This window comes from Lates calcarifer, linkage group LG10, assembly GCF_001640805.2.
Source record: "Lates calcarifer isolate ASB-BC8 linkage group LG10, TLL_Latcal_v3, whole genome shotgun sequence".
NCBI lineage: Eukaryota > Metazoa > Chordata > Actinopteri > Centropomidae > Lates > Lates calcarifer.
Window position 1 is genome coordinate 1,013,900 of NC_066842.1, and position 12,665 is coordinate 1,026,564.

Below are 12,665 nucleotides of genomic sequence, written 5' to 3' on the forward strand. Positions count from 1 at the left end.
ATGGGTTTTCAGTCACTGAGTGCTGACAGAATAATATTCTCTAATTTTCTTACTGTCAATAAATCCCATTTGTAGATTCAAACCAACACATTGTAGTTTATTTTTACTTCAATACCACACACATCGTCCTGCTGCTGGAAAAACTCACTACAGCATCAAATGTGGATTAATACGCTGCTACAAGTTTCACATCTTCAGTAGGAACCAATGGGTCTGAAGCTGAGAGTCACAAACTGTTTGTGTCTTCTTTTCATGGAGTTTGTTGACAATAAGAAAAATATGTCTCACTTTGTTCTTCGACTTACACTTAAGGGATGGGGGAAACAACCGCTTGAGAAAATGTGTCACTGGTGCTGTCACTTTTTATTTTTCTCAGGAGTTGGTAGAGACCAAATGCAGAGCTGAAAGGAGATTAAGTACTGAACTTACCATACATTCATCTGGTGGAGATACAACTCCAGAGGGATGAGTGCTGCTCTGTGTCTAAGTGGACAAATGAAATCAGTAAAATCTGGATGAAGGTTTCTGCTGACAAAGTGAAAACTCTGAAAATGTGACTACTTTGTTATTTTTGTTTTTGTTCATCTTTATTTCTTTGCTGTGTTTGTTTGTATTTGTATTGGACTTATTAGAGCTCTAAAATGGGAAAACTTGAAACTCATCTCTCTGTTTTTAAATGAAGTTTTAATGGAAATGAATCAGTGTGCACAATCAGCAGCAATGTACTCTCAGTTCTCTGGTACAGTATAATTACTAGGGTGGGGGGTCAGTAGCTGCAGCAGAAGCACTGAACCCAAACTCAACAAACCTGGAAATCCAAAAACTGAGAATTAAACATCAGTAATTAAAAACCTCCAGTGTGACTACAGCATCACACACACACACATTACACACCAGCTATTTGGTGGTTATTTGCTCTATAAACATGGTTTGTATCTAAAGTGAGAAACACTGGCCTCTAGAGGCCACAGCAGACTTGAGTTGCACCCTCTGAACCCAGGCTTCTTTCACATGAGTGTATTATTAAGATACAAACCATAAAAAGTAACTAAGATAAGACAAGATGAGATAATCCTTTATTAGTCACAGACTCAGAGACACAGCAGGGAAACTGACATTGCTGCAGCAGCAAACAGGAACAACAGAAATTGAATCAATAAAAAAGCAATTAATATTAGTAAACCCAAAACAAGTTATAAACAAGACAATACATAACGATTATAAGCAATATGAGCAATATAAACAGGACTTTATACACAGTAACAACATGGATTTGAATACTGATATTGCACAGTTTGGAATAATAAACCCTGAGTGAAATAATATTGCACAGTATGAATGATAGCAGCTGTTTCATTGGTAGATCAACAACTGTATTTGTGGATCAGACTGGGATCTGGGGAGTCTGGAGGCCAGGTCAACACCTGGGGCTCTTTGTCGTGTTCCTCCAGACATTTCAGACAGTTTTTGTGTTGCGGTGGGAGCATCGTCCTGCGACATTCCTACATGGGTGGTTTGTTGCTACATTTAAATGACTAAGACCGTTTCCTAAAGTACCGCCCTCTACCGGCGGCAGGTTAGGTTTCGGAAAAGATCGTGGTTTTGGCTAAAATAACTCGCAAAGAAACAATAACTGTGGGGTTTTATATGGTTTTATATGTGTTTTATATGGGAGCCAAACACAGGTCTTGAGCTTGTATGACCCATTGAAGAACCTCAACCATCTCCTACCATGGACTGTTTCGGTCACTAGATGTCGCATAACTGAAGACGTTACTCTTGGTCGTATTACGGCGCTTGTACAAACGACATGTATGGTCGTTTTTGACAGGAGGACAGTCTCGACTCAAGGTTTCCCAACAGAACATCACATGATCAATGTTATTCACTTCACCTGTCAGAGAGAATATTTAACTTTCGGAAATGTTAAACGTTTCTAACTTTAAGCACGAGAACTGACAAGATAAAAAACATTTCCTCTCGTTTAGTTTTTGTTCCGTGAGTCTGAAACCACGTGCAGAGTGAGACCTCTTCGCTACAGTTCTCCTATCTCTGGCTGCAGCTACAGGTTGCTCACCTGTGTGCAGGAGCGCTCAGTTACAGAGCGCGCGAGCTCCGTGCAGCAGCAGCAGCGGTGGCGGCGGGCGCGCGCTGCCATTCCAATACATTCATCCCCCCCGGTGTGACGGAACGAGGAGCACGCGGCGACAACCTCCGAATATTAACCATTAAAACTCCGCCCCCCTCCCCTCCACACAAAACAACCGACGGTCCTCTCAGGTCGTGTCTCCAAACACAACACCAGCCTCGGCGGGGAAAGACTCGCGCTCGGTAAAGTGCAGCCGTTAACGCCACGTCGACTAAAACAAACAAACTACAGCTGAAACAGGTGTTTGTCTCTGTCCCCTGCTCCGGAGTTTTAACGCCGTGAACCATGCTGGACCCGTCCTCCAGCGAAGACACCGGCGGGGAGTCCGACCCAGAAGTTGTGCAGGAGACTCCGAGGAAACCGGCCGCGTCCTCCGCGGGAAAACGGGCTAACAACAGCCGGGCGGGGGGCCAGCAGCGACACTCCGCCGCACCTGGAGGCGCCCCCGGCAAAGGTGCCAAAGACGGAGACGCTACAGGTGAAGAGGAGGAAAGGAAGGAGCGAGAGCGGCTCCAGAAGGAGGAGGAGGAGAGGAAAATCAAACTGCAGATCTATGTGTTCGTCCTGCGGTGCATAGCCTACCCGTTCAACGCCAAGCAGCCCACAGACATGGCCCGGCGGCAGCAAAAGGTGAGTGAGAGCCGCACACTCAAACAACATGCACCTGTTGTCTGGTACGGAGCGAACTTCCATTGAAAATCGGTCAATTTAAAGCCGCGTCTCTTACACGTCAAAAACAGTCATAACAAACAAAAACCTTTCGTCTTTTTAGTATCCTAAGGAGCTATTGATAAATACGGCTTATGTTTGATCCTCCGTGAGTCACTCATCTCATCAGAATAGTTACTTATGTAGTCGATTCTCCTGTAGCTTCTACATTTTTCCCATACCGAAACACTCCCTGGATGGCGACGTCCCCCCATTGTGATCCAAGTGTAAAAGCGGAAATATGTCTTGAAATAGCGCAGCACAGTGTGTGAAATTAATGCCGAATTCAACATACGCTTGACTTGTTGAATGATAGCTCACTCAGTCATTTGTACGGTGTGTATATGTTTGGTAAACACAACATGAAGCTTAAATTGAATAAAAATCGAAAGGAATCTGGCAGAGTGGTAGGGAGGGAACTGAGCAGATCAGGGTTTTTACCTCTTGTTTTTGTTTTAAAACTGACCTGAAAAAGCACATGCCGAGTTTTCCTCCCTTTATAACACCGGTCTGCTGAGGTTAATAAACTGTAAGAACTGTTGATGACTGCATGAGGCTTGATCTGTATGTGGTGAAACTGCTTTTATTTTATGGTTTATGAGTGTTGGAGCCATATTTAGAGTTCTGAATTTAAACAAGAAAAATCTGTGGGGTGCAGATTTGATTTTGAATCATGGAATATTTAATATGAACTGAAGAGAAGTGGCCATACGGAGCCTGAAGCCTGGCGTCGTTTTGTCCTTTTTTTGAAATATAATTCTTGGCGTCTGAGCTGTGACGGCGTTGGATTTGCAGGATGCACTGAAGTGCCGTCCTTGGCTGCAACACGTCAGCGACAGGCACTCCGTTGATTTGGGGGATGGCTCTCCTCGGGTTTGTCTGCGTTAGATTCAGATGAATGCTTCTCTGCAGAGCTGGAGGGCAGCCGAGGACCTGCGAGCTCTCACTAATAAAGCGAGCAGGGAAGCCAGTTATGACTGAAGAACACCCCCACCCCATGTTCTCCAGATCCCGCTGGGAAACTTGTTAATGAGCGTCTCATGGTGTTTAATTTCAATATGCAGACGAGGCGTTTCCAGTCACCACGTAGGATATCTGTGTGTGATGAATCTGCTCTGACAGAAGGCAGACGTGGGAGTTTAAGGTCAGAATATTAAATCCTGTGTCACATTAATGAGACCGAGAACTTGGGATCCAGCTGGAGAAACCAGCCTCTTCCTGAGTTTTTATTTTCATTCCAGCCGATGCTGGAAGTCCCTGTTTCTCCCTGAGCTGATTCATACATAAACAGAGTGTGAATCTGTTAAAAGTCTGGAGGACGGAGCATCGATTTGAGTTCCTCGTGTTGCTGTACTCCCTGGTGGGAGGAGGCGGCGGCGGCGGCGGTTTCGGCAGCAGTAGCCGTGTCTGTATGTGGTGGGTTGCCAGTTTGAATCCCCTGACTCCTGTCAGGCAGACCGATCTGGTTCACTGCTGGACTGAGAAATCAGTAACACACCCGGGATAAAGGTTTGTTCATCGGCAGGAGTGGATTATTTATCTGCGGAGGAATAAGTCATGTGGAGGGAAAACTGATGACGTGTGAACTGTACGAGGAAGCAGATCTGACAACAGCCAGAGTTTCTGTTGAATTTCAACACAGTCATGGATGAAGACTGGCTCTGATCTAGTTCACTGAATCAATATGTACACTGATACTGACCTTCATCAGCCATCAGGGCTCCAAAGTTGAATGTGTAGGGAGGACTTTAAACCTAACACACCAACAGATTTTTAAAATCTTACCCGATGTGGAAAACATCAAATACAGTCCAACCATTCAAGTAACCACTGTCTTTAAAGACCTGTGAGGTACGCTCATCGTTGTACTTTGATAAATTAAGCAAAGACTCGGCCTATTGTGGTCCGACAGCTGAGAAACAATCTTAGCTATAACGGTTCATTAATGATAGATAAAGGTAACCTCAGGTACACGTACAGGCGCACAGCTCGTAGCTCTGATGGTGTTTTATTGGGAAGCAGCCACAGGTTGGTTTGTGTGATGGTCCTCCAGCCATAGATGCACCTTAATGTTGATGTAGGTCTTTAGTGTTGAGCTGTACCTGATGAATTTATCACACCATCCGTCAGACTAAACTAAACAAACTGTTGCTGGGAGGTGGAGAAACAGAAGACTAATGACAGCACTTCATAGAGAAATTGCAGTTGTGTTGAACCCCGTCAGTTTCCTGCTCGCCGCTGTGGAGGCGGAGTTAATGATGCAAACTGATGCTTAGCGTCTCAGCCTTCAGCGGGTTCACTGTGGGGCCTCCGTGATGCTCAGACCTCAGGGTTTCACCCCCCCAGAAAATACATTAATGATGACACTGGTTTGTGTTCGCTGTAAGAAATGACAGGAAAATCAAAGCTGCTGCGTCTTCAGTCAGATCTATTGATTTTAATCCTGCTAATGAAAAACCATTGACGATCTCACCTGATGTTTCTGCTGGTGAGAGTTTGATCAGAGGGTTGGTATCACATGGTATCATGTGATTTTAGAGACAAAACATTTTAATTGCACTTTAAATAAACTCTGCTTTCAGGTCCATGTTGTGTTAAACTCCTGACGTCCGACTGCTCCTCACTCACAGTTCATCTCCTACAAGCAAAATAGAAATAAACACTGTCACTCAGTGTTTATTGGACACAGACCTGTGGACGAATGAAACGTGACACCATGACTTCCGTCTGTCTTTGGGAGCTGGGTGGACACAGTGACGGGGGACAGGGACTCGTAACGTAACGTTAGTGATGTTATTCCTCTCGACCTTCATTCATCCTGCTGCAGCTTGTGTTTGTGCTGTTTCCTCAGGTGGTTCAACAGTTGTTATTTTGTGGCACAGTGTTACATCCCCAGTTTTCTATATTACTGCATATGACTCTTTTTCATCAGTGAATGAAAGCAGTCAGATAAATATGAACTCCCTTTTTTATTGTTTAGGCTGGGTCCTTTACAGTGGCAGCCATAATTTTGACCTTTAGAACTTTATTGTCCAGCTGAGGCTGGAAAATCAACAAACAACGTGAGGAGGCAGTAATTGATGATTTTGTGTCACTGCATCGATGCAGAATCGTCTGCACCTCGATGCATCGTAGAAAGAATTATTTTCAACACCTCTACTCTCTGTACATGATTCCTTCTTGTTTAACGTCACTCGGAGAGTGGAGCTCTTCGCCTTCTGCTCCAGGTGTTTGACTGTTGTTTTGTCCGTCTGCTCTCTGTGGTTCGTCGTCTGCTCTGGCCGGCTGTTTCTTTGAGCAGAGCCTTTTAAACGTCCGTGTCACAGACGGTTACTTTAACTGTGACAGGCCAAAATCGTGTTGAGATGAGTTTTCGATTAACTGTGCAGGTGGTTTACTGAGAAACGACGGAAACAAAATCTGGTCACAACCAAGAAATGGTCAAGAAACAATCTGACCAATCAGATGGAGCCTGTGCAGGGACATTATCTCTCACCTGCCTCCCACCTGTGATCATGAGGAGTTACTTTAAAAGAGAAACGACTGAGTCAGAGGCTCCACAACATTAACTCTAAAGCCATAAATAAAACACCTCTGAAATGTTTTAGGATGCTTCTTCAAACTGGAGGAGTCACGATGGCTCCTGCTGGAGCTGTGTTCAGTATTTATTCAGCTACAGATTAATTTTGTATTATGTTTGGTCATTTAAACATTAACAGGTTTTCAGAGGTTTGTACAGAGGCGTCAGTGTGGAGTGCACACAGATAAGAATCAGACTGACGGTAAAACCCGACGGCTTTGGGGGAAGTTTTGTCAAGAAACTGAAGCAGAGAAACCAGCTGTGCAACATGGAGTTTTTCATTGTTTACATAGTTTGATTGAAGTGAACGAGCCTCTGCTTCCTGTCCGTTTGTACTTGGTCTGGTTTTCTAGGGTTAGAAGAAGAGTGTTTTAATGCTGAGGCTGAAGAGATCAGGAAGGAAATAAAAGGTGTATACGTAGGTATTATTCTGTCTCCTGTGTCAGAGGACTTTGTGATTCATGTTTTGTGAAATAGATAAAATAATTTGGTGTGTGGTATTGATGAAATCTTCCAGGAGCAGATTAAACATGTTGTGAATCAGACGAGAGGAAGGAAACAGCCCAGGTTTCACCCGAGGCCGTCTGAAAATAAAGGATGTTTATTTCCCAAAGAGCCCGACCAGGTTCATTTTGAATTCTCATAAATAATTTACTTTCAGGTTGTAAAGCAGCTGATCAGACTCTCCCTCCTGAGCCACAAATCTGATCTAATCTGTGCAGGACTTCGACTAAACCGAGAGGCGAGAGGACAAGTCGATACTTACCTGATTCTACTCTTTTTCCTTCTTGTTGTAAAATGCTACAAGGAAATCCAAACCTAGTTTAAGATTCTATTAGATTCAGCTTCGTCACTGCACAGAGCACAAATACTGAAACAACAGAACACAGTTAACTCCTTTATTGAGGCACAGGGGGCAGATTTGTTTTGAGACAACAGAACTCAACCTGCTGGAAAGTTTGAAGCTCCAAACAGCTGAGCCTCAGCAGTTTGCTGTCCTCTGCGTGGGAGCAGCTTCCTGCAGCCTGAGATGCTCAAATTCAAATCTTTACCACCAAAATCCTGAGGCAGAGTTTTGGTTGTAGTGTGTCCGGGATCTGCAGGGAGGCCGAGCAGCAGCAGCTGGACGGCAGCTGAAGCTTCAGAGGTTTAACCACCTCACCATCTTTCACAGCCACGGTGGAAAAGCAAAAGCTAATTCCTGCTGCTGTCTGTGACTCAGAAACCTGACGAGCCTCGAACGTGCTTCAGGGAAATGTGACCTTTGACCCTGAGCGATCTGCTCGCTGTGCCTCTCTGTTCTGGTGAGAGCGCTCAGAGTAAAGTTCCCAGTAGAGGAAATGAGTGAATATTTATTTATTTGTGTGCGAGTTATTTTTCGTGCCGTGCTGAGGAAACTCCCACCTGTTGGGTTTTCTTGCCTCTCAAACATTGGAAGCCTCCTGGTCTTCCCCCGGTGTTTCTGTTTTTGTCCTGTTTCCAGGCGCTGCTGACAAACGGAGCAGGGAAACCATAGCTGCAGAAACCCCCTCCTGATGGAGACCCACACATCCCTCCCTGCACACATCTAATCCCCTGGCAGCTGTTTATTACACAAACAAGATAAACACCATCTCCTCCTGCCTCTGCTGTAAGAAGCCCCTTCTGCTGATGTGGAGGCTTGTGTGTGTGTGTGTGTGTGTGTGTTTTTTCCGAGGGTAGTGGGCGCAGTTTTTGGCCACAGATTTGCTGGAGGCGACTTCCGTCCTCCTTTGTCATCTCTCCTTCCCCTGTCAGATTCCCTGAGATGGAGCTCTTCTCAGAGGGTTATGTAACCTCTCCTCCTCCTCCTCCTCCTCCTCCTCAGAGATGTGAAAGGATGTCTCAGCAGGACTCTCTCAGAGCAGGGAGCTCCGTGAAGAGCATCAGACAGCGAGTCAGCCCGGCCCCGGGGCCAAACTCATCCCTCAGTCAGCTCAAACTCTCTGCAGTCAGCATTTCAGTACAGTACTCTACAGCACAGAGAGTCCACACTGTACGCCAAGGTTTTTAACTTCTTATCCGGGTACTTTCTACTGTGCATGTTTGAAAACACAGTCAGGCAAGTTTAAGTTTCATCAACTGATGTGATAAAAGAAAAACTGCTTCCAGTTCCTGCGATATTTTGAGCTAAATGCTAACGTTAGCATATTATCATTCTGAAAATGACAGTTCTAACATGCTGATGTTTGCAGATGTAATGATCATGTTCACCAGCTTAGCTTAGCATTTTTCGTGTGCTAACATTTGCTAATTAGCAGTAAACACAAAGAGCAGCAGAGTCTGATGGGAACGTCAGGGTCTTAGATCAGGCAGTAACGATCGAAAGAACTGCTGCAGGAGAACAGACAGAAGTTTTCACACATAAAGCAGGAGCTGCTGTTTGTGTCTGTGGTGAGAAGAGAAACTGCAGAGCTCTCAGGAGTCATGACCAGGAAACGCCTGGCAGGAAAGATGGAGGGAACGGCAGGGCGGGTTTTTACCTCCGGCTTGTTTCCTTTCTGAGGAAGAGGAGGAAGTGAAGGAGTTTGTTTCCATCGACTTTCAATCACAAGCTTTGATTTTAAACGTTGTTCAATGTTTAGTTTTGTCTTTATTCTTTTAATGTGAACATGTGTTTGTTAACCACAGCTGCTGGTCAGAGTGGAGAAAGATGAACAGTTTGGTTTTTAGCCTGAGAATCTGTTTCTGTGGAGTGATTTTTTTTTGCTGCAGTGAACTCATTAAAATTGCAGCACCTTTATTCTCCATGAGTCCTCACACAACAGTGAAAAGTCTTTGGTTCAGTACATTTTCTGCTGCAGACGTAAAACTGAAATTCACCCTCAAACACGTTCACACTGCTGATGATGCTGATGGACTCAGCGGTTTTTGAACAAACAGGAAATACTGATGTGACTGATCCGTTATTGAGTCAAGTATTTATTTGATGACTGTTTCCTCGAATGTTTCATCTCACCAACAATTCAGAACTCAGTGATATTCAGTTTACGACCAGCTGATAGTCCTGTTGGACAAGTGAACCACTGCATGTTTTTTAGCCATGCTAGCATTCAACATGGTTCTAGAGACGGTGATGTTGGCCCTCCATAAGATAGGACTGCCATGAAATTTAGTCCATTCATCCATGATCCCTGAATCTCACTGACAACACCAGTTACAATTTTGAGTAAAGTGTTCCAACAACCATTGAATGAATCACTGTGAAATTTCTCCTGTATCTTTGGAGACTTTGGTTTATGACCAAACACGTTTTAAAAGTAAAGACATTCCCATCAGCCTCAGCTGTACTTTGTGTTTATTGCTAATTAGCAAATGTTAGTATGCAGCAAGCTAAACTAACATGAGTCATGTGTCTCAAATTGGAACTTAAGTTTGTACGCTTACATGTAGTACACTGTGTACTCACTGGAGTAGTCCTTGAATGTTGACAGGGTAATGTTACCTCAAGTCAGACACGACCGTTATGCACTTATAACGATGACGATGGCAACATGTGACCACGATTGTCGGCAAAATATCCAAAATGTCCATCGGCTGCTTTACTCGTTTGACTTGTCGTGTGACTCGCTCGAATAATTTAATCATCCATCAGAAAAGTGGCCAATTAATCTCCTCTTCACCTGGTTCATTCCTGTTTTCCTCTTGGATGTTGCATCATTGGTTATTTTGAGCTGTTTGGATGAACAGTGACCAGGTCAAGACTTTTTCCCGATGTGACCGCCCACAGGAGAAAGTCCAGAATGCTCTGCAGGATCTTGTTTTTCAATGAGCACACACACAAATCATCCTGACAGGAAAACCTCCCGCTCTCTTGCTCTCAGCGTCAGTCTCTCTTCACCTACACAAACCTCTCAGCTGAATAAAATAAATTACAGCGGAACAGTGGGAGCGAACTGAGCACCAGACTGACAACACATAACAGTGTTTAGGGATCTGAGGGGGAGTTCAGACCAAAAAAAAAAAAAACCCAAACCTGTAGAGCTAAATATTTGCAGCGTAGGTTTAGACTGAACTTTCTAATCATGTTCTCATTCTAGTCATTATTTCTCTCATTTTATATTGTACGTAGGAGAAGTTTTCAAATGACTGTTTCAGATATTAAACACTTATGACTTTGAGAAGTTTGAATTGTTTTCAGTTTAATTGAAGCTGTAACCTGAACCTATTAGATATTGCATTAAATTCTTTCCATTTCAATCTTGACCTTTTGTACTTACTGTGGAAATTTCAGCTGTAGTGACTTTCATTGTCTCCTGTGAATAGGTTGGTCACATTATTAAAATGCTGACGGATTCATTCAGGTTTATATTTTTGGTCCATGTATCCGATGTTCATTAGATACACAGCTCTGCCATAAATTCCACCTTTGCAAAGTTTATAATGTTCAGGTCTTGTTGACATTGTGGGAAATTTAATTGTTTATTACTGAGGTCATGATTAAAGGTGGTGTACTAGACAAAGTTATGTCCAACCTTTATTTAAGACTGTTTTCACACGTTAATGTCTGAACCAAGGTTCATGTTTTTGTTTGATCGGATTAGTTTTTGTTTCACATGTTCACACAAAGAACTTTACCTGACACATCTACGTCCTGTCGTCATCACTGCATCTCCCTGTACTCACCATTCATTGGTTCATAGACGACCACATATCTTACATCGTCCTCGCCTCATGTGCTACTGCAACTCTTCCAGTTATTTTTCTTCTACTGTTTAATGGCTGATGAGCCTCAACTTCCTGTAGTTGATCCAAATGTCTGAACCATCCAAAAAAAGTGTTTTCACACTGCAGATGATCCGAACCATGGTTCAATTTCATCTGGACCGAGACCAGCTTCTTTTAGTCCAGGTCATGGTCTGAGGAACCATTCACACCTGCTGTTTTGGTTCGGACCAAAGCAGCATAAGATTCTCTGAGAAATCACAGAGATTGACAGTCACTTACAGTGATGTTGAGATTGGAAAATACAAATGTACAAAATCAACAAACAAAATGAGTTACAGACAGGTAATGGTAAAGTAGTCACATGCAGACATCAGTCTGCACCAATATTAAACTCAGCCTGGAACCTGAAGAACAGCAATGACTGAACAAGTTAAAGTGGACCAGGACCAACCAGACTTTAGTAATACACAGATGCTGTCGTGTCTCTGACCAACTGACCTTTATTGTACAGGAGACAGCGGTGAGTGTTGTCGATTCAGCAGTCCTCCTCCTACATTCAGAGATTTTTCCTCCTTATTTGGAAACGTGAGAGACAGAAAAATGTCTCTGAATACTGTAATGTTGTCCAGTACAACACCATCACTAACTATGACCTCAGTAGCTAAAACCCTGAATTGACACCACAGTGACATTGGCAACATTGGTGCAGGTATACCTAATATAGTGGTGTATTTCAGAGCAGGTCACACAGGGTCAACAGTCCTCTGGAGTGTGATGATATTTATAAGTCACCATAAATAAATGGGTATTGACAGGTTGAGCGGTTTGCATCGTGTCCCTGCGTGGCAGCCGGATCAGCCTGTGGTTTCGCTCGGTGCTTCTGGTGTCTAATGAAGTCCCGGGAGGTGTCTCTTCGCTGCTGCTCCACACGCCGCTCGTTTGTTGTGACGACGGCCTGCTCCGTCTTCTCCTCCCAAAGCAAAGGCTCCTGGGAGTTTTCGTGCCTCCGTGTACTACTTGTGCAGTAAAGTGCGTATTTAGAGTTTTGAAAGACAGGAGATTGCAGTCGAATCCCAGCTCGCAGGCTCTCGGGACGACTCGCGCAGGTGTCGAGTTTGTTGTCATGTAAAGTGTCTCATGTCTGTCATTTAGATTTGTGTTTGTTTTCTTTGTTTTGATGCTTCCTCTGAGATGATATTCAGGTACTGAGTAATTGAGCTGCTGAGTTTTAAAAGAGAAAAGCAATCCCAAGCTGTTTGTCACGTCTTAGTTTTTGTCTTTCCACCTACACCTAACTCTGTTTTGGCAGCAGCTGTTTAAAAATCCACTGGCTGCTTCTCTGGGGAACAACACTGAATCCTCTCTCACAGCTAAACTTGGTAAAGGACTTCAATGGGTGTAATCCATTCTTTGGGAAAAAAAAAACCCATTGGTATCTAAAGTAAATCCTTTCTGGCAGCTGAGTGTAGCTTGGCAGCAGCCTCTCGGTCGGCTGTAGAGTCATGATGCTTCCATCAGAAGGAGGAAATGTGTCATTTCCAA

General features: G+C 43.9%; 1 protein-coding gene across 3 annotated transcripts in view; it reads left to right on the top strand.

The window, feature by feature from the left end:
- The first annotated feature begins 2,054 nt into the window (after positions 1–2,054).
- cadps2 (Ca++-dependent secretion activator 2) overlaps positions 2,055–12,665 on the top strand; it is a 157,410-nt gene continuing 146,799 nt past the window's right edge. Inside the window, exon 1 of one of the 3 annotated variants that reach the window (XM_018704949.2) lies at positions 2,055–2,779. In XM_018704949.2, coding sequence (XP_018560465.1) covers positions 2,435–2,779 — 345 coding nt within the window. In that variant the 5' untranslated portion in view covers positions 2,055–2,434. The remainder of the gene's footprint in view (positions 2,780–12,665) is intronic. The other 2 variants (XM_051073199.1, XM_051073200.1) reach the window with 2 other exon arrangements.